General features: G+C 38.7%; 1 protein-coding gene across 2 annotated transcripts in view; it reads right to left on the reverse strand.

Moving 5' to 3' along the window:
• The window catches only part of ARID5B (AT-rich interaction domain 5B), a 167,506-nt gene that overhangs the window by 24,780 nt on the left and 115,171 nt on the right, over positions 1–27,555 (reverse strand). The window contains exons 1-4 of one of the 2 annotated variants that reach the window (XM_006915601.3): positions 17,341–17,626; positions 15,783–15,895; positions 9,603–9,807; positions 7,618–7,670 (exon numbers count right to left, since the gene is read on the reverse strand). In XM_006915601.3, the coding sequence (XP_006915663.1) occupies positions 7,618–7,670; positions 9,603–9,807; positions 15,783–15,895; positions 17,341–17,344 (375 nt within the window). In that variant the 5' untranslated portion in view covers positions 17,345–17,626. Of the gene's footprint in view, positions 1–7,617; positions 7,671–9,602; positions 9,808–15,782; positions 15,896–17,340; positions 17,627–27,555 lie in introns of those variants that run through there. The other variant, XM_006915600.3, reaches the window with a different exon arrangement.

Consider the following 27,555-nt stretch of genomic DNA (forward strand, 5'->3'; position numbering starts at 1 on the left):
CCCTTCCCTCAGATGAGGTGTGTGGGCCCTGGGGAGCCCAGCAGGGCAGAAAACAGCCTACGTATGTGCCTGCAATCACTTCAGAAGAAACCATCACTTTTGTCATTCTTGTATCTCGTGTGTGCTGTATTTCATATTTTATAGTTTTCACATCTATGATATGATTTAATCCTCTCAGCCTGTGAGGCAGATTATAGGAATCTCATTCACAGAAGGGAGGGAGACTCAGAGAGGTTGCATGACTTGCCCAAGGGCACACAGCAGCAGAATGGCAATACCAAGGTTTATACTGATGTCTTATGGTCCCAAGAGCAGACTTTTTTCTACTATATCAAAGCAGCCTCCACATCAGAATGAACTGATGAATAGCCCACGCATATAGCAGGGTGATAATAACAGAATTCTGAGGGTTTTTTGCTTCAAATGAGACAGATGAATGTGGGAAGCACACCTTCTGCTACAAGGCCTCAACATTGGGCTTCTGGTCTCTCGCTAGTGGGCAATTAGAATAGCTATGAGGTTAGCAAAAATATAAAGGAGTGGGTCAGGTTAACAGTGCTCTGAGATTTTACTCTCTTGAAGTAGCAAGTAAAATTATGGTTCTTCTACCCTGACTACTTGTGTCTCTAGTTACAACAGAGGTTTTTTATTATGTTCACCACTGCGTCATGGGTAAGTCCCAATTATATCTGAATCCATCCATTCACTCATCCATTCATTCACCATTTATTGACCATCTCCCATCTGTTGGGTACTATGCTAACAGCTGAGATGCAACAATAACAACCAGACCCAACATGCAACATGACTGCATCCTTGTGGAGGATGCCAAAAATAAACAACTGACCAAATATATAAAGAAAATAATACAGATTGTGAAAAATGTAAAGAAGAAGCGACTACCGCTGATAGGGATATTGAATGTGTGGACGTTATCTAGGCAAGGGAATCCTTGTTAAATGCTTGCCTATCACAGAGATGACAGAACTTCTTGAAAAATAAATAATGAAGTATCAAAAAGAAAAAAATCTTCCTCACCCTAGGATTGAAATTATGGCAGTGGGAAGCCAGTATCAAGCACCACTTGGTGTTAATAAGCCATGTAGAGCTGGCTAGAGGTCTGCGTTAGCTCCCCGCTAGCAGGTTCTGGTCTTTAAATACAATTTTACCATTGAGTACTCATCTGGAGTGAGGACAAGGGCTGGGCCTTCAAGGAAGTGGTCTCTCTGTTTACTGCGCTTCCTCTGGCCTGTCTGGATAAATCAGGCCATTTTGAGATATTTTCTTTCCACAGGAAAGTCGTAAAATGTGCTCTTTCCAACTGCTTTTAAGTACACAGTTCTCTTGGGTACATGTCTCTAGTTTTTGTGCTTAGGTGCATTTTTAATTCAAATGCTGACTATGGGCTCTAAAGCAAGAAATGTCTAAATCTTCCGGTTGTCCAAACTTATAATGGGTCTCAGAGTTTATAAGGACAGAGAAAAGAACAGGAGGAAGCCTCCCAGCCAGGTACTGGGCATCGTGTTCCCACCTATATAAATCTGCCTTCTGTACTATTATACTTTTGTTGTGACTAATTATCTGCTTAGGGTCTTTAGTCTGTTGTCCAATGTCCTCTCTGGATGTATATTAGCTATAAACCCCCACCTAGGGCAGAACCAAGGTCTGCCTCCCCATATCTAGCATCCAGCCCTATTCGGCTGGAAAGTTTAATCTAGCCAAGGGGTTAGTGTAATCAACTCTCTCACTAAGCTTCAAGCCTCCTGGTCATGTTCCCATTTCAACTTGGCCTTTATTTTATTTTAGGTTTTTAAGAATACAAAGAACTTCTGGCTCTTTGCTTCCTAGAGAAAATGGCCAAAGTCATCCAGGCAGTTATTTCTCTTGGATTGTGCTTCTATCATCTCCTTCTAGGGCATGATAGGAATTCATGACATCAACTCACCTTCTACTACGTCCCATTTTAGAGTACTGTGCCAAGTACAGAGGCATGGAGGTGGACGGGGGAGGATGGAGAGTTGAGGGTAGAGAGAGATATCATGAAAAGAAGGAGATGGTACAGCTTTCAAGGGTCCATAATTTAGCAGGAAGCACAACCCCATACGATTAACCATAAAGCAAGATGAAAAACTGAGCAGACCACACCCAAGAAAAATACACCAGTTTAAGCATGTGTGAAGCTGCATCTCACTTTGAAGACACTTGACAGTTAACTTCTCTCCCTAGTGTGGTAAGACCCAAGAAACTGTGAAAAGCTCTCTTAACCTTTTACGTTCGTGAAGTTTTTATTGCTCATAAATACAGTGGTTTTCAAACTGCTCTTTAGAACCCAGGTGATGCTGTAAGGTGGCCTGAAACGAACTCTCCACAAGGCCCATCCCTGCCAAGAAAACCGGTCGAGTACGTGGGAAAGGAACTGTCCCTTTCACAATTTATTTGATGAAAATATCCTGTCACTTAAAAATATTGAAAAACCGTTTTGACCCAAGACACGGTCTTAGTGCTTTGATTTCACTAACTTTGAGGTTGTAGGGATGAAATAATCTTGGAATTTTTGTGGCCTGGTGAGGAAACAGTAATCAGAAATCTTTCAGGACTTCACTGTTTCCATGGCTTAAGAATGTGTAGGAAATTCGAAGTCGAAAGAAGAGTTTTCCTGCAAATAGTGTTGCCCCAGCTGCTCTGAGAAAAAGCCTCTTTCTCAGGACACCTTGAGGGCGGACAGAATTCAAGGAAGATGACTTTTTTTTCCTGGTAGTACTCCAGGAACTGGAGCCTTTCAAAACTATATGACATCATCTTTGGCCTCAAGAACTTTGAATTAAGCAAGAGTCTTCGTCTGTCCAAAGAACTGGGGTCAGATTCAGAGGGTGTCTAAATACTGTCAAAGCCTAATCCTTCTTGCAGGAAGACAAGTGATTTCTTCTCCCAGATGTGAAATAATGATCCTTTCTCACCCCTGGGGAAAGATGGGGCTGCTAGCTGACGCTCTAAGAAGGCACTCCTGACTGGAGTCTTCTGCCTTTAGGATAAGACCTATTTCCCTGCCCTACTACCTTCTCTCCAAATATTGCCTCTGGCATGCCATCAAATGGTTAGCCAAATAGAAGTCACTTCAACAAATCATCCTTTACACGCTGCATCCTGGTAATACCTCGAGCTACTTTTGAGCTTTAATTGCTTCATCAGAGACTGAAGGGCAAGCCTCTTAGCTCATCAGCAAAACTTCATCCAGCTCTGCTTCAACTGTAGGTGCCTATACTTGAAAATGTTTAGGAGGAGAAGTTGGATACATGACTACAAAGGAAGGGTCCTCATTGCCAACCAATCAAAATGCCAGGATATTGGTTTTTAGGAAATCGAATCCATTCAATACGTTCACGATCTCTAAACCTAAGGACGCAGAGATACGATATACATTTCCAGCAGAGGTAGAAGAGGCCGAGAGAACTGAATATAGACATTAGTAGAATGCTGTAAAGACTTAAAATAAAACTTATGCTCTTCTTTCTTAATTCAATTTGAGAGTTGTAAAGAACTGAAGTGAAATAATCCATAATCCGCAATTCAAACCAGAAGGTTTGAAATAGTTTATAACCACAAACAAAAACAAACCAATTAAAATGGCTTCTTTTTATAACCAGAGGGAATTCCAGAGAGATGCCTTTATCCAATCACAACTTAACAGCAGAAGAGATACAGCTACAGATTCTAAACTTGAAATTTTTTACTATTACTGAATATTTACATCATCCAGACTTCTTGACCCATCTCCTAAATTCACACATTTTTCTCAAGAATCAGATAAAATCTCAGCTAGTAATAGTTTATCTACTAAGGATCATGTAAGATACAGAGAACTGATTGAAAGATGCTACTCTCAAAGGTAGGTTATTAGATCCTTTTTCCAAAACATCATCCAAAGTATCTAGAAAGCATTCTAGATACATAAGAGACCGCTGGGAATGGGAGGCACAAAGAATAATCGTTTATGAATCTCTTTCCTTCCAGTGGTGCTATGGAGGTTGAGACAATTGTGCACAAATTCTCAGCAGGTCAGAATCTGAAAAATGTATGATGACCCCCATGCAATTCATTTCACCTACTTGTGCCTCAGTTTCTTCATTTGCAAAATGAAGGTATGAACTGGAGCATGGCAAGAATCTCTTTCAACACCAATTCATAAAAAATGAAATGTTAGGGTGCTGCGCCTTCTCTCAGAATGAAAATAGCTTACCGATTCTCAATTTATATCACCACTTTACCAAATGGAAAAACATTCATTGGGAACTTGGTGTTGCTTTTGAGCCAATGAAATGTTAATATGCTGGCATGTTTATTTATTAGCAGCATAAAGATACCTTTCTAATCTTTGACGCTTGATTTAAATGGGGGCCACATTTTGAAGCTAGGGCCCATGAGAACCAGTAAGCTAAGTATTAGCTTTGCATTAACATCACCTGGGCAGTTTTAAAAGAGAGATTTTCAGGCTCTGAGGCTCAGGCACCACCACAGAGTTAATATGTCAGAGTACAGGCTTAGACAACTACTTATACTTTAAAGTTCCGTATTAAAAATTTGAGCCCCCGTTGTTGAGTAGCCTTTGGGAACCACTGATCTAGAAGATTCTAAGATCTCTTTTGAGCTCTAAATGACAAGTCTACACTTGCTCTGGTATCAGACAGTTTCACTGATAAGTGTCCTCTGGTAACAACACTGTGATGATAACTTAAGTCCCCAGACTTTGAATATTTTTCATACATCTTTTGGACTAACTTCAAAACTGAATCCTCGCTGAACATTTCACAGTTTTATTCACCAAAATATACCAACAGAAAAATGTATTCTGTACTTAGGAGATTCAAAAGCTTAAATGTTGAATGGAAGTGGCAAACTTAAGTGCCCACAGGGCTAACAGGTAGTATGAGGCATTTGAAAAAAGGAAGGAATGTAGGAAAGAAGGGAGGAAGGAAAGAGAGCGAGAGAAAGGGAAGGAAAATCCCATCAATTGGTTTCATCCGGTTTATGTCCCCATATGTAGATTTTTTAAGAAAGATTGTAGATTCACTATCTGAAATGAGATGAAAAAATTTGGAGTGTTGTTGTGAAGAATGGCAAAGACCCAATGAACAATGAGGGAGTTGAAGGGTGAGTGGAGAAGGAAGAAGGAAAAGGGCCATCCCAGAGATTGCCCGTCCTCTCGTGGCTTGGCTGAAGAGACATGAAGCTCATAACCAGATAAGAGGCAGATGCCAATCTGGTCTCCACATTCTTCCGGCCTCTCTCTACTTTACTCTACCTAAACACACAGTGAAGGCAAAATAAATGGCAACACATAACACTTAGCTTGCTACCAAGCTTTCATGCATCTCCTGCAGCCAAGGTCTCTCCTTACTTGCCTCCATCCTTCTCTCTGGACTCTCCTTCATGGTCATTTGTCCCAGCCACCTAGTCACTCTGCTTTAAGTTACTAAAACTCTCGATGCCCAACTTTATTCTACCTCCACATTTTATTTCCCCATTTCATTTTCTCTTCCTGGAAGACCATGATCTTTCGTGTCTAAATTCCATTCGTTCTCCAAAATTCTACTCAAATGGCATCAGAGCCATAAGTCTTCTTTCTCTCATATCTAAGTGAGGAAGTGCTTTACCTGACTAGGGCTCTGATCTTTTCCCACATTGTCTTATAATGCCCGCCTCTCCTGTATGGTAAGCAAATGGAACCACTGGCCTAGACACTTTTGCATCTCCCAGAGTGTTTGACACAATGCATTGGACACATAAGACACTCAGTAAATATGTGATTAGGTGATTTGCTAAATGTGTGGTCATTCATTCGTCCATTCATTCATTCAACAAAAGAATAAATATTATTTGTTCAAAGAGTATTGCAAATGCCCTGAAACTTATCAGAAGCTTTTTTATACATTCTACCAACTAACTGGCTGTTACATGGAGGGGAAAAAATAGAATCCTTACGAAGATACAGAAGATAGAAATGCAGGAAAAACTGATTCTGTGAAATTTGCTGGCATACTCCCTATCAGTGAATAATAATGATTTCTTGGGTTTAAAAAGACATTTTGTAATACTGTGCAATATCATGCAACTTATCTGCAGTCACAGTTCATAAAAATGTATAGTCCTATCCTTAACATCAAAAGTTAGACTTAAAAGTCTAGGCTATGAGGTTAACTTCTAAATTTATCAGACTAACCCTGAATAAGTTATCATCTTTTTCACACAGGTGAGAGCTATAATTAGTGCAAGATTTTGCAAAACTATGAGCCCACAGTTGCAAGCAGTCGGTCTCTTTGTCCTTTCAACAGATCCAACCAATGAAAAATTACATTATTTATTTTTACATAGGGCGCTTGATAAAACAAATATTTCAAATAAATTTGTATTTATGAAATGCACATTTTATATGTAGTTCATATCACTATTATATTTCCTAATAAACATATATGTGTAGCTCATATATTAAATAAACATATTACATGCACATATATTCGCATCAAAGAGTTTTTAGTCAGAATTCACAGCAGGTATCTCTACAGTAAACACCTGATTATCTGAATCATATAATGCTTGCCATCTTTCCCCATCCCAAGCCCCTGACATCAAACCATTATATTAGTTTGTGAAACAATATGCTATATCTAGCCAGAAACACTAGTTATTATGTTTGGGCTAAAATGAATTTCATTTTCTTGACTTTGTGTCTCTTACTGTCATTTTACCACAATATAGAGATATCCCAGGTTACTTCGTAAGGAAAAAAAAAACAATTTCTTATTCAATTGCAGAAGAAACTGCACAACTTAATCTGATCATTGTGTGGAGGAGAAAATATTTCCAATGACGACATCTTCCTATGTCAATTGATTTTATTACAGATGTCATCTGTGTGCTATATTAATGTAGCTCTTTCTTCTTTCAAGATTTTAATCTTAGTTTGTTGCTTTAACATTTTATTGGTTCAAAATACATGCTGTAAAAATCTGTGGCCATCATATTTTCCTGTGGGCTAAAAATAACCCGTTCCTGTCAGTTAGAATTAGCTGATAAAGAGTGTCAGAGCCTGTTCTGAATAAGTTTGATAACTTCCTGTTTATGCGGCACTGACCCTTGTCTAATAAAGCTTCTTTGCCTTAGAATGAGAGGAGATTCTGCTGCATTTTATTCCTTAATGGCCAATACTGATTACTTTTGAAAGCCTTTAATACATTTCCCATATTAGACATGAACAGATGTCAGGTATGTTGCCAAGGGAAATTTCTTTTATGCAATCTTGGCTTGTTGTACAATAATAGTCCTTTCTCAACATGGGAAAAAATTACAGACCCAACTAATTTCCCTGACAGGGGAGAGTTACATATGTTTTCCACTTGTAGTTTTTACGACAAGTTTACAATTTTGCCAAACCTGGAACTAATTGGGACTGTTTCCAAAAGCGGCCCAATAAACCCCCAAAAGTGTAGAGCCATTTGAAAAAGCAGTCAATGATGGTTTGCTTTTTCATTTTCTCCATTTTGGTCAAAGGCGGGGGGGGGGGGGGTGGGGGGACGGGTTTAGATTGCAAAATTATTTTATTTAAGTTGCTTAAACACTTACTGTTTCATATCCTCCCAGTTTTTGAGCAGCTTGAAACATAGTCCAAAGGTTAACTGTTAGAGGGACAATAAGTATTTAGATAAGCATTGCATTAACATATTTCCAAGAAATGTCAATTAAAACATTTTGTTTTGTTTTGTTTTGTTTTTCAATGAGAGAGAGAAAAAAAAATACTAATGTACCCCAGAGAGCTAAGTTCTTAGGAAACAATTTGCCAAAGGGCATTCAACAACAGGATATATTATTACCACTTAAAATATTTCTTAAGAAACAGTCACAAATACGGAAATGGTTCTACTTTTAGGATAAAGAACAACACAATTTTCATCCTGTTGCCATCAGCAGACCAAGAAAAGCTAAATTACAGTGTCCTTGGGAAAACTGTGATTTTCAAAATTGGGGTTGGTCTTCTTCAACCCTTATTTAAAAAGAAGTCATTGATTAAACAGTTATTTATGCTTCTTTCAGATAAGAACTCTCCATAATCAATAAATAACAGCCACTTTAATATATGATTATCTTTTTAATAGAAGGTCTGATGGCAGCACTATATTAAAAACTCATATCATATTTCACTAACATGTGGTGCCTTGCAATGAGTAGGAAAACAAATATTTCACCCTTGAGGCAGCGGTGATACAACAGATCAAAGGGAAGGAAGATACTCGATCACAGAGGAATTGAGTCATGAGTCTCCTTAGTCCCCCAACTTGCCTGTGTGATGTTGCAAAAATATATTTTTTAAAAACGGATTTCTCTTTACAGGGTTTGCATATGTTTAGGCCATTAAACAACTATGCCAAATTGCTAGCAACCCTGTTCATTTGTACCAAATACCACGAAATAAGACTGTTATGGATTTGATTCTTTTATAAGAGGGGAAAATTGAACTTCAAGTAATTCCTTGGTAAGAGAAATGAATAATAAAATTAAAAAAAAAATTTAAAGGCTTTTTGACATAACACGTTTGAAAAGCCTCATTGAACCTTGCACTATTTCAAAGCTATCAAGAGCCCTGCCTCGGCCTTGATTTAATCTGAACCAATGCATAATGCAACAAAGCTGTTCATAGTACATTAATTTTACTTCTATTTCCAGCAACCAGTTTTCAGACAAACATTGTAATCATTCGTAGTTATATAAGTTTATAATGGCTGTGAGTGTTCTCTTGCAATCAGTGCCAATTGCTATTAGGTATGTAAATTGTTATGTAAAACATGCAGGTTTGACATTCTTCATCAAAATGACACATGGTTTTAATCTAGGAAGATATGTTTGGAGAAAATACTATTTCAAGCCAGAGGCTCATGCTTTGTGTGACACAAAATCTAGACAGAGGCAAAATATATATTCATTTGTAAAATAAGGACAGGATCTGTGTTTCTTCTCTTTTTCTATGGAATTCTGCTTAGCTATGAGTTCTCTGTTCTACTTACAAATATATGAGGACACTTAAATGTACATGTCAGAGTAATTCAAAATTGGGCCTTCAGTTCAAATTTGTGCATTTCTTGTTTCCTCTGAAGTCATCGGGTTTTTGTTATTTCTTAACAAATTTGGGGCTTAAGAAATGTTTTCTCTTTGTTGTTTTGTCCACCTTTAAATGTCCTCCTTTTAAAAAGCTGTCTTTTCACAGACAACATCTGTGTCTGATAAAGCTACGTCATATTATTATCTCAGAAGAAAGGCGTTACAGACACTCAAGATTGACAAAACAGAAAATGAGAAACTTTCAACATGTCTATTTCCAGTCATAATCAGTGGATTCAAGCCTATAAATATCTCACTGCCCCAGAAGGGAACAATGTAGCGGAAAGAGGCAGGGAAAAAAATTCCTGGCTTAGATGATTTGTAGATTTAGCATAAACAGTGAGCATCATCTCTAGATTAGGATTTCAACATAATCCTGAGTCAAAAATATTTTTTTCCAACTCAAAGAATCTGAGCAGTTTTAATATTTCAAAAACGAAAACAAGTATACTTACTCTGTTTAAAACCTAAATAGGGTATTCGTTCTATTGGCGTCTTCCTTTCTTTCATGTATTTATAAAGTGCCACCAGGAAGGCCTGCTCATCCGCCCTGCACTCTTCACCAATGGCAACCTTTGGTTTTTCTTCATTTGAGACTTTTTTACAGTTATTATGGTTATTCTTCGGCTTAGTCAAGGCAGACCTGGCCTCACATTTCACCTGAAAAAGGGAAAAAAAATGCCACATCAAATCAAGAACAGCCCTGGAATGCTTACAAAGACATAGCTAGTGATGCTTTTCACTGAGTGGGAAGAGTGAATCAATAAATCACCCTTGCCTTGATATAGCTTTTTGGAGGCATCATTGAATAGGAATTGTCTTAGACCAGGGGATGGTGAATTTATTCTATAAAGGGCCAAGTAGTAAATATTGTATGCTTTTGGGCCATCATAATCTCTGTCGCAACTTCTCAACTCTCCTGTGAAAGTAGTCATAGACAATATGTAAACTAATGAGTGTAATTGTGTCTCAACAAAACTTTATTTATAGAAACAGGTGGCCAGTGGGTCACAGTTTGCCAAACTAGGCCAGCCTCTTTTAGGCTCCTTATATGTATGTTGATGTGAAATGAAAAACAGTGTTTGCATCTGGTGGGACCATCCTCCTGCCTCTTTCTTTACACAGTTTATTTTCCCGAGGGGCACCATCTGTTACTGTCATTGAACAAAATCTGCCTTCTTAATAAATAGTCCTGTATTTCACACTTTTTATCAAAATGAAAGGCAAGTGGATTTCTTCATAGCAAACTTATCTGTTGCTACTCTTTCTAGCAAAACTGGAAAAACATGATGCCAGCAGATGTTGGCATCATGAACGTCAGCAAGGTCTCTGCTGTCTGTCATCTAAGGTAAAGCTGGATCCACCCTCAGTGGGGAACAAAAGATCCCATTCTTTAATGAGGGCTTCTTGCTTTTCAGTCAGCTCTGAGAATATTATAGGAGATGTGAACTAGCCACAAAGGAGATAGAAGAGGTCAACTAAAACCCCAAGAAGAGTAAGTGAAAAGCTCCATAATTAAAAAATGAATGGCAGTTAATGCTCCAGATGTTCTTCCTTCCACACTCTAGGCCAATATAGAACTTGGCATACCGAGCGGCTAACCTAATGTTCCCTCCTCAATGCCATGTTCTACAAGAGGCCTTTGATGGCTGTTAAATATAACGCTAAGTTGCTGAGCTATTTTAATTGTAAAAGGGGGAAGTACAAAGGGTCAAACTTTGAGTTCAAGTGCGCCCATGGGGAATATGTACATTCCAATATTCTATACATTTCCATATCTAACATTGGAGAAAAGAGGGCAAGTACTGGAGAAATATGAATAAAAATGTCCCGCACTTTCAATGTTTTCCATTTCAGATTTTCGACCCCTCTTTTTCTTTCCCTTCAGATTCTCCTTCCCAAGCACTGAGAACATAAAAGGTTAGGCTTATTTATTACAGGAAAGTATATTCTTTTAAATAGGTTTTTCTTTATTGCTTAGTCTCTCAAGTGAACATGCTAGTTTAATACCTTTAGACTGGTCCTGCTAAAAATAAAACTTCCTGCACAACTCATTCAACTGGGCCTCTAGATAAGATTTTAATTTTTAAGGGGCTGTGGAAATGATATTAAAACATTTTTCCATGTAGAATTTTTACTTATAGAATTCAAACTTCAGTGCATTGTAACATTATATTAAGCTGAACATCCTGTAAAACTTTATGATGTCATCATTTTTCACTGCCAAATTATAGACTGTTGAGTCTAAAGTTCTGATGAAATCTATAATTTCATTGCTTTTTGAAATCATAAAATCACTCTGGTTTTAATCTATGTTGCCTCAAATGTTTTTTGAGTGCTTTCTATGTAGCCGGGCTCAATTCTAAGCACTTTTTAGGTATTATCTCATTTCACACTCACAGTTCTAATGAGGCAAGTTATTATTCCCATATTAGAGGAAACCGAGGTATAGAGAAGATGAATAACATGTACATGATCACAAGATCATGTCCAAGTTAGTAAGAGGCGAGTTTAGAGTTTGAACCCGGATAATCTCACTATAGGACTTGTGGTTTTAAACACTATACTTCACCGACACATAAAAATATGAAATTGGTAGTTAAAACACACTTTCAATTAAAAACCATATCTTATGACTAGGCTTCACAAAACCTTAGACATGTGGTTTATCCTGGTTTTCAGAGTGTAAAAGGTCTCCTTTCCTTCTACTGCCTTTTAAGCAAAGGGAAGGAAATTAGTAACAACCAGCACCTACAATGAGCTAGAAACAGTGCTGTGGGCTTCACACAGTCTACTTGATGTGCATAAGAATCATAAAAGACAGGTATTTAGCTTCATTTTATAGTCGAAGAAACTGAAGTTCAGTAAAGTTATATATTTCGTCATTTGGCTAGTGTGGGGCAGAACTCTGAGTTTCGAATTCAGGGTTCCCTTACTCCAAACCCCAATCTTATTATGCAAACAGAGGTAGATGTGAGGTTTACACACAGAACAGGTTGGATCTGAAATACGCAGTGATAATGGGCCAATTATTTATATTATTAGGTGAGAAACACCATTATTAAGGGAGTATGAGGTTTGCCCTTCAGCATTCGGATAGCTGTCTAATCTTCTACCTCACCCGTGCAGAAATTACCTGGAAACAGAAGGAAAGCACGAAGGAGGTGCACAAACCAGGCCCAAACTCATTCAGACTCCCTGCTTTACAGAAAAGGCTCCAGGTGAAGCCAGACTGCCACCTCTGAACTCCATCCTGAACCTCAGTGGGCTTCGCAGCGGGTTTCTCCTGGGGGCCAGGTGCTTCCTAAGAAGTGAGCAGTGGCTTCCTTTCTCGGAATAGCTCCATATATTCCTTCAGTTAACATAAATGAACCCTTTGGGATAGTATCTGTTTCTAGATAGAACCATGCCAAATTCTTTTCTACACATTTTCACATTTACCTAAAACGTTCTCAGCATTTTAATGTACTGAAATACTAAACAGGAGCTAGCCTTCATGTTGCCCTGAAGAAAGACCAACCTTTTGACGAAAATAGTTAATTACTAGATCTGTTTTTTCCAAGCTGAGTGCCTTATACTTGTTGAGTTCACTAAGAGCTTTGGGGTTTCCAAAGTGACTGAGGAAGTGCTAATTAAAGAATCTACGTTTAATGTTTTCAATGAACTACCACCTATTTGATATTAACCACATCCTTTCACTGGATTGAGTTATAACTAATCCAGCTTTCAACTGGGGCATCAAAGTGTACTGAACCAGCAGGAAAGAAGCTAGAGTAATTTCAATTTGGTCACGAACTTGCTAGGAGACCCTCGTTTTCTTCCTCAGGAAAGTGGGAAAGATAAACCATGAGGGTTGTTCTGTGAACAAAATGGGATGAAAAGTATTGAAAATAATGAAGGCATCACATTTGTGAAATAGTAAAAGTATGTTTGTGATTTAAATGAAAGAATACATTGCACACCATGGTTTCCTTTGTTATGTTCCTTTTAGAATGTAAACCACCTGTTATATACTTCTGGTCTTTGGAAAGTGCTTACAGGATGTGAAAAATCATTTGCCTTCTATCACTGGAGGCCTTTCATTATAGATCTCGGCTGAGAAGATTTATCTTGTAAAGATTACCATATTAATGGGCTTGGGTTCCAGATCTGCTGTTATAAGATGATCCCCAAGGGAAACAGCAGGATTTGAGTTAGACACATTCATGACATCTTCAGAGAACTGATAGCCTTTTTAACCATATGACTTTTGCTGTCTTTGAAAAGCCCTGAAATTCTCATTCTTGTAAAACTAGTTTTCATGTTCACATTGACCGAGCACAACCTTTTGATGGCGACAGGCAAATTTCCTGACTTGCTTTTCTAGTTATTCACACAAGAAACCTGTGAATCTCACTCTAAGCTTCGCTGTGTAGAACTGCAGGAAGCTGGTGTTTATCCATAGTTAGAAATGGTCTGTTTGAGAATCTTTGGGGAAAAAACCGTCAAACAACTCTTGATCATAAGAGCACTAACTGTCACCTGAAATGTTGCTCCCAGTTCATCGAATGATGATGGTCACAAGCTTGTTGTCTCTACTGCAGCATTTCATGAGAAAAGACCACTTTATGACACAAATGCCTTTTTAATGATTGTCCTGGCCTCATATGTGACTTGTTCATTCTGTAGGGATTTTACATTAGTCGGTTGGTGCCAACAGATAAGCCCACCATATTTCACACCTACCAGTTTCTCTCTTCTACATGTAGTGGTCTTATCTGACCCACTGAAGGCAGCCAAGGCAGGAATGTAATCCAAGACTCCAAGAAGAGCTGGGCATTTAGACCAGTCCTTGGGAGCTGGCTGTAGCAAGTCATCCACACATTCACCACTGAAACCAATGATGGACGGATAAACCTTCCTCTCATAAAAATTCTGAATGGCTGCACTGGTGGGAGGTGGGGTGGAAAAGGTCACTTAGAAAACCCAGGCTTGACTATTATCCCTTGTAAGGATAAGTTGGTGAACATCAAATACTGAATGGGCTCCTCTTCTTTTCAGTTTTGTGGGTCCTAGCGTGAGTCCAGAGCTGCCATCCATGGAGAGATATACTGGATGTGCTTTCAGGTCAATTCTATGAGTTTTATAAAACTTCCAGAGGCATACGTTGGTAATGATTATAAGTTACATGAGAAAAAACTTCATCCTATTGGGCTCAAGTACAGAACATGCTGGTATAAACACATGATGTCACCTTGGAGGTATGGGGCAGGGTGCCAACACAAGACATTGGCAGGACAAGCTCTGCTGAATGTTACAATCCTAAAACTTTCTTGCTCCATTCTTCAGTATCTTGCAAACCACATCATAGGGAATAAACTGTTCCTGTTGATATCCTTCAAGATCATGGAAGCCAAAGCCTTAGAAAGGTATTCTAGTTAAAAATGTCCAAATTACTAGAAAAGGTCATACTTGGTATCGAGGTGGACTCACTTGCAGATAATTAAATGAACAGGACAAAATAACTTTATGGAAAGACAGATTTGTTTTTAGCCAGAAAATACACATCTCTTTGTAATCTTGGAAGCATGAAGAATTCCTAACCAAAAAGTCCTCAGAACTTCCTGATGAAACAAACATCCTTGACAATAAGAATACTAGACGATGAATCTCTAGGATGAGCTTCATTACATTGGAAGGACGAATGGAGTACACGGTAGAAAAATAGTAAATTTTCAACACAACCGAATTCATGTTTTTCTACATCAGAATCTTCCAAATTCACCAATATTCAAAATGTTCCCACTTTCATAAGTTTAGTCCTTGGATCTAGAGACATGGTATCAATTGAAATCTGATCTTCAGTTCAGGTCCTAAAGGGGCTATTGTTGTCTTTGGCACAGAAACAACACCTAAATGCAAACACCCGTAAACGGAGCCATGGAAATATGATCCAAGCCCACAAAAGTCAAAAAGATAAGTCTAAAAATATGAAGTGACACTTCAGGCATGCACTTTCAAGATTCCAAAGCATGCTTCGGCAAAACAGGCCCGAGTCCTAAAAAATTAGTCTAGAATTTGGACCTTCATTATGCATTAAGATAGAGCTTAAAAAATATCTAAATGTGTATATGGGTATAAACGTATATGTAAATTTTTTTGCTATGCATCTTTAATTTTATTCTAAGGTAAATTAGAGGTGATTTTGAAAAAAATAACTAAAAAGATTATATCTAGCCATTTCTAATTTTATCCTCTATTAATCTTTGAAACATATTTAGCTGAACACATTTAGAAAGAGGATGGTTCATCTGGTCTATTTTTGACACAAGCAGAATAAACTATGTCATTGTGTCACCTACTATGAAATCTCAGCCTCAGTGACGTGGGCGCTTAATCATCTATCCTTTACCCAACAGGCCAAACTAGGAGGTGGGAAATCTTCCTGTTGACTAATCCAAATGCCTGCACTCCCCTCCCCCACTCCAACTTCACCATCCAGGGTAGGGTAGGTGGCAAGAACACAGAGCTGTGAATACCAAAGTCAGATCTGGAGTTGAAAACTGCCCCCACGACGCAAGAGCGGAGAGATAAAGAAAAAAAGGAAAAATGAAAAGATGCAGCCAAATAAACACCATGGTGTGAAACAACTGTACCTTGGCGATGGTTTTGCCGTCAGAATTGTTGTTGGAATCTTTTACAGCACTGAATGAATCTCTTCTCTGTGGGCATGGTTTCTTTTTGCGTGGTCTGCCTTTAAGATTTGGCGCTGAAAACAAATAGAGAACAATTGATATACATTTTCATTGGCATGAGTTTCCTTACTAAAAACCACGAATCTTACTACAGTGCTTCCCCACTACATGTGCCAAGAAATGTACTCATCTGTGGTAGCCAGTCCTCGTTTTACGCTCCTCTTTCTGAAGGGTTGCATCCTAGACGGCCATACACTCTGTACATTTTTCCCAAAGCTAGTCTATTATACTTTAACATGTCTAATTCATTTAATAAAATGAAGCCCTTAGTTCTGAAGGATAATGATAAGGAAAATGCACTTCCCCATCGTTAGAAAAGAAACACAACGCACTGGGCTAAAAGACAGCCCTGAGCCAGGCTCCAAGATTATTCTTTGTTTTCTGCTTTGAGTCTTGTTTTCAGAAACCTAAGTGATATGCCAGCCCATTATGGCATCATAGTAATGAAGCGTTTAAAAACGTCTCTCTTCGAAAGTGGAGACATGAGCATTTTCTCAAATTATCATACAAATAAGTAGAGAAAGAGAGCTATAGAGAGGCATCCATGATAACAATCCAAAAAATATTATTACATGTATTTACTAATAATATTGTAGCCGGCATGTTTCAAATCTAAACAAATCTGGCAGATAACATTTAAATCGGCATGTTCTCTTTTCCTTTTCAATGGTTTTTTTTTAATGACGATCTTGAGGGTTATTTAAAATAACTTTCAAAGATCACAGCGGGGTTAGCCAGATTCAGCGGAGACTACACTTTTTAAAAGCCATAGGCAAGATGCAAATCAAAGTTATATTTCATCCTTGATGTTGAGCTCGACTCCCTTTTAGATCCATACAGAAAACAGGAAAAAAAAAAAAAAAAGGCTGCTGTTTACTGAGTGCTGCGGCTGGCTGTCCGGCATCAGCTTTCACATTTAACTTCATCAGTCACTCAAGTCACGCAAAAGTAAAACAAACCAACTAACCAACTAGCCCTTGAAGAATTCCAAACGGGTGAATTATACCCCAAGCAATTTCTTTCAGACCTTTCCAGGTACCCACACTTTTTATTACTTTAAGGTATGATTTTGACAATGCCAAATCTGAACAGTTCGAACTCTCGTAATTGTTGTTAATCTTACTCATGTTCCCCAGTTAACCAGCGGTTTTAGGCCATTTAACAATGTACTACTCATCTCACAAACACAATTAATCTCACTAATTCGATTTTCTACTGTGGATAACAGGCGGCCGTTCCTAAAGCTCAGCAAAGCAGGTCTGCTTTACAATCAGGCAAAAGTTTTAAAAGTGGCTTTGGGGCTCGGGCTCAGGGCCCCTTCCCAAATCCACTCTTCCTCTTCTCATTTTCCCAAAACATTTGTCTGAAAGTCCATCCCCAAAAAAGCCAGCCTGGAAATATCAAAGGTAAACAAACAAGCTCACAAACACAAATCAAGCAAAGAGAAAGCAGCGATTACCCATTCCAGTCGACAAACATCTGCTTGATGATGTCTGTGCTCATGAAAGCTACAGCATGTGACTGACTGCTCCCCCGCCACGTCCCTGGAAGTCTCGACTTGACTTGGTGTGGATGTCAGCTTCCCTCAGAATGAGAGCTGCGAGGCTTTGCGCTCTGCTTACAACTCCCCTCCCCCGGCAGCTCCATTACTCATGTAAACACAGAGCAGTGACTAGCACGGAGTGTGTGGGATGAGCTCTGAGGACTTCGCTGGAGTTGCCAGACTGGCAGGGAGGACTCTGCTCTCTCCACCTCCCTGTGCGGGGTTGGTGATTGCATCTAGCCTGTTTGGTGGATCCTGACCTCCAGCTCCCCTGTCAAAGCCCGATGCCACCTTCCAAGACTGACATGGTCCTTAGCCTGGAGCCAGGGTGTGGACTCTTTTGGTTTGAAAACTGAGGTGTAGCACAGAAGTGTTTCCACAACTGCTCCAAGTGCTAAGACTTTAATGACTGCGGGGGAAGGATGTACTTTCGTGTCCCTTATCAACATAATAGCCGAGCAGAAAGCTGACAGAAACAAACCTAAGGTAGGTCTGAGGCATTTCACTAGAAGAAACGAAACAACATTGCCTCTGTTCTAAGACTTGTTACTATCTCTCCTTCATAACAGCTCAGCAAAAAGCATTTATAAAGCTAAAAGGCATTTATTTCCAGAAAGGCTTTCAAATCCCAAAGGCCTTTTAGATAGAGAGAACTTGCATTGAACAGGCTGTTTTAAATAAAGACAAAGGTTCCCGGAACTGACAATAAGTCATCTCCAAATCGGGTCTGTTTTCTCCATTCTTTTAGCTGTTTTCAGAACCCAGAGAAGCACATGTCCTTTCCCAGAAGATTCTGAGAATTACAAATTTAGAACACACTAGCACCTAATATTCTGGTCACACAAACTTCAACTCTAAGTGGGATTTGATCAAGAGAAAAAAGCCTCTTGTTTCCAGTAAGGCAAGTACACGGACATTTCAGGTATGTCAGCTAAATCCCACCAATCACTCAAGTCTCAAACTCAAATACCTTTTAGTCTGCCTTCTGAACTCTTTTTCTGACCTGTTCTTATGCAGGGTAGCGCTCACTGTATTGTTTTATACTTTAGTTGTGTTTTATGGCTTATTATTATCCTAAATTGGAGAGTCCTTGAGGGCAGGACCAGGTTGGATTCACCTCTCATCTGTCCCTGAACACACCCAGGAGGTGACATTCATAATATGAATTTGTTGAATGAATGAGTGACTAATGAAAATACAGATGCCCACATACGTCTCCTTTGTCTTCATAGGCTGGGCCTGCCAACCTGACCACATGCATACATGTCACACTGGGCACCTCTTAAATCTGCATTCGCCTTTACTACCACCTTTACTACTTACCCTTGAGCTCTAGGAACATCAACCAGTGACTTGAGTTTGCTCTAGGAATTGGGACAGCAAACCTATGGCCTTTGGTACCTGATGACTGCTAAGCCATTGTGCCTAGCATCTAAATGGGGCTATAATCTTGTCTCACATACAATGAACGAATGTCCTTGAGAAGCAGATGTTCAAAGTCCCTGGGGGGCATAGCATGCAAGACTGGATGAAAGCCTCCATAATACATCTGGAGACATTTTGGATCCACAAGAACTCAAGTGAAACTTTGGGATTAAGGGGCTGGCTTTTGGGGAGAGCAAAAGTTCTGGTCCCCAGGCTACATTCTTTTTTTTTTTTTCCTACAGGATTAAGAAAACAAATCATTGGCTAGGTAGATGAGTGAAAATAAATGTTTCACGGTGTGCTGGTGGTCAGGGGTAAGGTGGAGGCTCTGATCTTTAATTCTTTTACATAGAAAACAACCTCACCTTGACCCAGCTGCTCTGGACCAACCTAAACGTGCCTTTCTCTTGACAGCTGAGGACTAGTACCTACTGAGAGAACCTAAATCATAGACTCCAGAATTACACCAGCTCCAGTGCTTTAGATGAGACTGATTTCTACCAACAAAGGCATTCTGGAAGTCAGCAGCACACTGACCAATAGCAAAATCGACTCGAGTCAGTTCTACCTCAAAAAAAAAGTAGTGTGGAGCAGTAAACGCACAGTTACTTTTCCATGAGTATATAATCCACTAGCCACTGGCCTGGCTCATTCATAGAGTTCAATCAACAGTCTTTGCACAAATGTTTTCAATATTATACATGAATAATAATAGCTGATACTTACGGAGCACTTTCTCTGTGTCAGCCAGCACTTTGCATAAAACTCGAAACAAGCTAACAGGACGGCGCAAATGTCAATCGCATTTTACAGACCGAGAATCTGAGATAGAGACAAAACTTCTTGTCTCAGGTCATACAACTGGTTACTGGTAGCAGAAGGATTTCAGCCCAGGCAAGTGGACTTCATCCAGAGCCTCTGCTTTAAGAAACTTTTCTCTAATACACACACACACACACACACACACACACACACACACACACTCACTCACTCACTCACTCACTCACTCACTCACTCACTCTGTCTCATAATGAGGTATTTACATTATTAACTTGGGCTGGCAGTCACCAGGGAGCTTTCCCTAGATGAAAACAGTCACAAATACCACACAGCACGAGGGCGCTGAAGCCCATCTCGGGCAACAAACAGCATCCTGCAGACTTGAGAGAGAGCAGTTGCCATCAGTCCTGACTCAGCAGTGGGTGAAAAGACTTCCACTAAAGCCATAGAATTCCAATAAAACTTAATCAGAGCACCATGTAGCTGCTCCCGTGCAGTGGGCCACTGACTCTTCTGCCTAATCAGTGAAAGATCTCTGTGGTTTTTAAAAACTCTTTCCTCTCTGACTGCCCATCTGTTCCTCTTACTCAGAGCCATGAAATTAACAAGTATTCACCTTTGTGAAGTCACTGCTATTTCTATAGGTGTTAATTCCAGGAGAATCAGTGACAGCCAGTGCTCCAGGCTACTTTGACATCTAACCCGTGCGGGTTTTTTTTTTCTTTTATTTTCTTTTTTTTAACTCTTCCACCTATTAATGAATTATAATCTCTTTCAAAGGACAATGTAGCAAAACAAAGTTTTTTTTTTCTTAAAGTGTCTAGAAACTTAGAGTTTCAGGCATTCATTTATATATTTACTTCACAATGGGTTCTGACAAGTTAAGTGTCAGCGCAGGTGTGGGAAACTTTCATCTCAACCCCAACTCTTGCAATAATAATAATAAAACAAAGGAAATGTAACCAGTTACTGGCAAAGTAAATTGCTTTTGGCTTAAATGTTCTTGTTTTTTTCTACTGTGTTCTTCCTGTCATGACTGTCTCTCTCTCTCTCCCAGACACACACACACACACACACACACACACACACACACACACACACACACACTTATGCTCTTAGAAATACCATGAAGATAAACTGCTATAAAAGCTGGATTGACTCATCAGTTAACAACTCTCTCATTTTGTAGAGAGGGTTTTGTTGCCAACGTAGCTACATATTCTCTTCGAGAAATTCTTTGTGATCTTCCAGTCAGAGAAAGGACTTGTTTGTTGGTGGGGACTGGAATTAGGAGAATGGAAAACCAGTCATCATTTTCCTAAGAGTCTGACCCCCAGGGTCAATGTCTAGAGGAAGTCGACAGAGCGTTAACTCATTCGATTTGCAAGTTGTGTGTGTGTGTGTGTGTGTGTGTGTGTGTGTTTTAAACACTAAACCCAAGCCAGAAAACTAAACTCCACTGATTGAAGTATTAGGGACTGACAAACATTGTTCTATGTATAGTGTACATTACTGATAATACTTTGCATTTCTGTAATGCCTTTCCTCTGAAGATATCAATTCTCTGGAACATTTTCTTTATAGACAATAATCTTAAAATACTCTGGCAAGTTTCAGCATGGAGCATTGCTCTTTCTGGAAATAAAAAACCCTACCCTAATTTAGTTACCATTTACTGTGTTCTATTTTCAATGTTTCCCTTTTGACTATTTAGAAACTTCCTCTTTCACTACAACAAAAATAGGATGAGTGTTTTTAAAGTTATTAACGTATGAATAAAAGATTAGAAACCAAGAATGGCAGAAGGCTTGATCAAAGCCACTTCTGAAATTTATGGGTGTAATAAAAGAAAGGCATTTCACAGATAATCTCTTACAGAATTTCAGTTTTCAAATACTTGGAAAAAAAAAATAAAAGAAAAACAGAAGCTCTCAGCCCTCATTTTGGCTTTAACTTAGAGACAACATTTTTACTTTAAAAATTCATAAATGAGTTCCTGCAATATTTATTTTAAATCCACAATTGTATTCCATATACTCACTATTCTACACCTAACAGAGTAGTGTCTGAAAACTGGCAGCTGGTACTCAATATCCATCAGTTGGTTGAGTCTTTCCATGAATTCACAAAGCATTACTTACATACAGATTGAAGAATATTCACATTTACTTTTATTCTGTTTTTCTATAAACAGTCTTCCACACCCAAGAGAAATGTTTGAGAAGCAACTGTATCGTCTGAGATATGAATACACAGGACCATGAACAAACACAATTCCATTTTGTAGGACAGTCTAATTTAAATGATGAATTTAAAGCAAAAGGTATGGTAAAAATAAAATGCTGCAAGTGTTAACATTTTCTATAATTGTTCGGACAGTTCCCTTTTTAAGGGTAATTTTTTTCTCAAATAAAGGTATTAAAAAGATGAGTCCAGATTTGTGAACCCAGACTGGAGCTGAACTCAAATGCTCTTACTCCCAGATGCCACCAAGACCACACAGCCCTGAACAATGACCGGTGAATGTGACCCAGATGAACACTCGAGCCACTCTGTATGTCATGGCCTCTTTGAGTGTTCAAGTTTGCTTTAGCCCAAGCCAAATCCTGATGTTGCTTGAACCATAGTTCTTACTAACTACAATCTAGCGTTTCCAATGAACTTCACTCTCACAGAATCCAGGTCCCTGTCTGATTCCCGTGAAAGGGTAAGCAGTTGTGTTGTTAAGAAAGAGGATGGGGAAAAAAAATGAAACAGGCTTTATATGAGGTCCAGTCACTTTGCTCTTTGTCAGAATCACTGAGATCCCCAAGAGACACTAATGAGATTGGAACGTATTACTGCATTTGTCCTACCTGGGCTGTTTGGGCAGCTTAAGCCCAAAACAGCCATGGACTTCATTGACTGCTCAGCAAACCATGTAAGTAAACACTCTTGTAATCCTTTCTAAAACATGCCCAGTCTTACTCACTCCTTGTTTCATACTTGTGAATGTTGGAGCAATTGTTAATGCCCCTGATCAAAATTTTAGTAATTTCATTGGCATGTGATTTGCATAGCTATTTCCTGATCCGCCTTCTCTCTGCCCTGGAGGTCTTCATTTCTCAGAAACACTTAAAAATACAGATTATTTGACTTCTCCCCTTCCCCCACCTTATAAATGGAATGCGACTTGCTAGCTCATCTGTACTGCTAATTGGTTTGAAAGCATGTGACTGTGCATTCTTGCCATTAAAACACAAGCAAACCTCTTTTTCAGTCAGGTTTTACCAGCAGTGATGGACAGATTTCTAGATTTACTTCCTCTCCATGTCTTGAAGAGGGAGAGAAATTTAAACGACCAAATGTTACTGTATATTATTCTGAAATGATGTAGTGAATTCGAAAGGAATGCAGAAATGTCCTAGAAGTCTACAACAGGCTTGTCTACAAGGGCACCAACAAAGAAGAGAGGGATTACTAGATGTTCTTCTCTACTACTTGTAGAATAAGGGAAAATCTGGGAGTTAAATCTAGGTATAGAGTGAGGAGAGAGCCTAGATTTTCAGAAGATTCACTCTCTAAAGGAGAATTCTAGAAATAGGGAAGGAGATTGAAATACAGACTGTCACCTTCCCTTTGGTCTGTCTGGCACCCCCAGTGTGCTCCAGGGGAACCATTCTCAGTGAAAGGTGCCCTCCAGGACCTGAAAGGGGATGGAAGTGGTGGTTCATAGCTGCTTTGCAAAGGCTTTTTCATCTTCCGGGTAATGAGGCCTACCCACTGTGGCATCAGGAGCCTATAGAAGAGTCTTTTGCATTAGAATTCCAAATATTCTATAAAGAGACATCAAGGCACAGTAGATACCTGAGGACCTAGGTGGCGGTGTTGTCTAGATGTTAATACTACGCACAAAGGGTCTGATTTCCTTCCTCAGCTGCAAGGTCTTGTCATGAAATCTCTAACTCAGCAAAGTAAAAAAATGGACTCTAAAAATGCCCTAGTGGCTCACACTTCCACTTTCACCTCTACGGGACAACTGGTTTCTCTTGTTGTTCTCCCCAGATATCAGGCCCCAGGTCCTAGGCTCCTCCCTTAATGGGAAAGATGATGTTAAGAAAAAAACTGCCTGAAAACTATTACAATTAGAATAAGTGTGTTGTTTCAATGCTCATGACGCACTTTTCCTTAAGATTTCGAAATAATTCATGTTTGCATTTTTGGAAAACTATTCAATAAACACAGATTTAGTCTTTCTTAGTATGATTACCTATAAGAAGAAAAGAATATTAATTTAAGATACTTGTTTCTCTTTTTAGGTTATTTAAAGACCCACCCTGGAAATGCTTTTTACGGACATTTTGATTTCTATAATTTATGAAGTTTATAAAGATAGGACCTTTTAAACATAGAGGATTTCTCTCTCTCTCTCTCTCTCCTATTACAATCAATAAACCCCTCTCATTCTAGTTCATGATTGATATGTTCTATGGTGTTACTATCGAATGTGACAGCACAGAAGTGAAAGCTACATTTTTGTATTGAATAGCTTGGCAAGGAGCAGTAAATAGCAGAACAGTTTTTAAACTCATATATAAACAGAACATTCTTATTCAGCCATTTCTCCAGGTTTGGAAATGAGATATTCCATTTTCAACATTGAGGATAATTGATTTGCTACATCTCTAAAAAAACATTCCTCACTTGGAAATAAGTAAAAGCGACTGTGTGTGTGTGTGTGTGTGTGTGTGTGTGTGTGTGTGTGTAGCACAAAGAGAGCCTGGAATGTCTGTGTCTCCCTCAAACTAATATGAGAGACACTATGGTTTTTCAAACACATACACATAAGAAAAAATAAAAGGTCACCAAGTAATAAGTTCTCAATTTCTTTTTTAAATAAAATCACAAAAAGAATGTATACTTAAAGACTCTCCACTCTCTATGTTTTCTACATTTCAGAAAGAATAATTTAGAAAGTAGAATAGTATCTTACTTAAAAGTAAAAAGATGACTATTCTTGCTTGTCTGAGGCATTTTTTGTTACTCAGGTAGATCTCTCTCCTCTTCTCCTTCTTTTATGAGCTCCCAGTGCCACCTCTGAGCTTCATTTGTTTGTGGATATATAGGAGCCATAGTTCTAGAAAATGACTTTAAAAGCTGTACGGTGATGCCAACGAACTCACAGATGGTAGAAAAGAAAGTGTGTTCGAGTAGGATGAAGTGTTCAAGGAGAATCCACAATGAGAAGAGAAGGGTCTGGGTTGTGTGTGGGGAAGCTGCGACAAGGCCCATAAAACTTGATGATATATTAAATAAGCACAATTAGAGTGCTCAGTGAATCAGAGTGAGTGTGGAGAAACAACGAACAGATACCATCAGAAATCCTAATGTAAATCTTACAGTGAACAGAGAATACACAGACGAGGTTAGCACTTCTTCCCCTTTTTTTCAGAATAAGAGAAAACATTTCTGTGACTGTTTAGAGCTGCTGTGTCCACGGTCACCACTAGCCACGTGGGGCGACTGAGCCTTTGAAATATGCCTAGTCCAAAACTGAATGTGCCACAAGTGTAAAATACATACTAGATTGCCAGTACGACACAATACAAAAAAAGAGAAAGAACTGAGAAATATCTCATTAATAACAGTTTATATTGATTATATATTGAAACAATATTTTAGATATACTGGATTAAATAAAATATATTATTAAAATTAATTCGACCTGTTTCTTTTTACCTTTTAATATGCAGTTACTAGAAAATTTTAAGTTACATGCGGTTTGCATTATCTTTCTCTTGAGTGATGCTGGTTTAGTCAATAATTCAAGGTTATGATTACAGCTATGTCCTTGGAAATATGTATTAAAGAGCAGACTGAACAAAATTAACAACCGAAGCTAGAAAAATCAGCAAAAGTGATGATTTGACGTTTCAATATAATTTAGAATTTTATTCACTGTTATGGAAGACAGTCATACATAGATGTTAGCATCTGAAAATTTTGCTGAAGCTGAGATGTCTCCTTTGTAAAATTCAAATCTGGTAATCATTGATTCAAGGTTACTTAATGGTCCTGATGAAGATGTTATTTCATTAACTTCCTTGACTAAGATGTCAAAGCAAATATTAAGCCTGGACAACAGACTTGGGAGGAATGGGGAACAGAGAGAGAAAAAGAAAGGCTGTCTATTTATTTATTTTACTAATTATTCTCTTCTGCTACCAATATAGGTTGGGTATAATATAAGTCATTTGCAATCCGAATAAGAGAAAATAGATTTTGAGTGATTTGGGCTGTTTGCAAGGTAAAATCTTAACCACAAATTGTTCAATAAATTCATGGTTTGATTGTGTTCTCTTTTTTGAAGATGTTGTTTGCAAGTAAGTAGAGAGATCAGATAGAGTCAGGTCTAAAGGCAAGGGCATAGCTTTCTGGCTTGGCCAAGATGCTTCAAGTCCCGCAGTTTTATAGGACCAAAAGTGAAGTTACTCGTTGAAGATGGGCTCCAATAAGCCCGAAAAAATTAAAAGAACAAAAAGGTTTTTAGGGGGCAGAGGAGGAGACACATTCTTTCTCGAATCATTCTTAGCTCCAAAATACCATGGAGCATCACTCTGAGAAGATGGCTGCTCAATGCCCAGCTGGCCCAATGTCCCGTCCTCAGAAATAACTGGTAGTAGCTGAAATCAAATCCTATTCCCACCCATGTCACGCCCCCCCCTCCCCCCGCAACCCCTGCCACTTTTTGATTCCTGTGGTGGCAGCGACATAGAAATATTAAGTAGACATTAACAGTTCTCCAAATAAAACATGCCAATCAAAGTGCTACACACCCATCTAGAGTCTTTTCTAGAACCTCTTTTACCCCCCTTTTAGGGTTCCTGTTGTAAAAATAAAAGAACAACAATGGTAGCAGTGGAAATAAGCTTAGGAAATACTTTCTTTACTCAGAAGACAAGAGTTGCTATAGCACTTTAGGCAGTAACATGCAGAGAGATTAAGCCCCAAATCCCTGCAACATCAACAAAATGAGCAATATTAAACCTTCTACCGTATGATACTTAATACATAATAATTTTATGAAATTGTTTGGTGGGTTCAACCTACACCCAGCAAAGCAGTCTACACACCTCTGGCATTTTTCTGACATCTAAGTATAGCAGTATTTGTCTTTGTCCTCCATACTCTTTTATAGCACATGGTATGCATATTTCAGCATCCAACATTATTAACTCATGACCAACTGTCAGCTGATGGTTATCTAACACATGGGGTCTCCACAAAAGGCATCCTTATTTGGGCAAAAGCACTTGCCTGCACAGTCTGTCTATATTTTCCCTCAGAAGAACTTTATTTGGATTATTATTGCTGTAAGTAGAAACTCAAGCTGCATGTGTGGCAATCAGAAGGCGGGGAGATAAATCCTTAGCAAGTTAAAACACTTAGCTGATGTTAAAACCATTTTCTAGCTTTGTTAGCTGAAAGTAAACTCTCGGTTGCCCTCTCGTGGTGAATCTATGTAATGTCATGGGAAAATCATAAAAACCCACAAACTAACATGAGAGTTTAATCAAATACAGGTAAGAACATTAATCCTTGACAGAAAGAGTCACAAATCACAAACTTATGCTATTTTATATGTTTTGGAATTTACATTTAGCAGCCCTCCCATGTGGAGAAGGGTGGGAATAGGGGATGGGACTCGTAATATGGAAATTAGAACTTTGTCTTTTTGGAATACAATTACAATAACTTCACTATGTTTACAACCGTAACTGTTAGATATGTGACAATTGATTTTTATGAGATTTTGAACCTTAAAAAACAATCATGCCCACATTTTAAAAGTTCCTTCATAACCAAAAATAGACTGATGTTCCAACTATTTTGGAATTATAGGAACCAAGGAAAGAAGTCTGAATAATTTCCTAATATGGAAGAAAT

The sequence above is a fragment of the Pteropus alecto genome, unplaced genomic scaffold (genome assembly GCF_000325575.1).
Source record: "Pteropus alecto unplaced genomic scaffold, ASM32557v1 scaffold155, whole genome shotgun sequence".
Classification (NCBI taxonomy): Eukaryota; Metazoa; Chordata; class Mammalia; order Chiroptera; family Pteropodidae; genus Pteropus; species Pteropus alecto.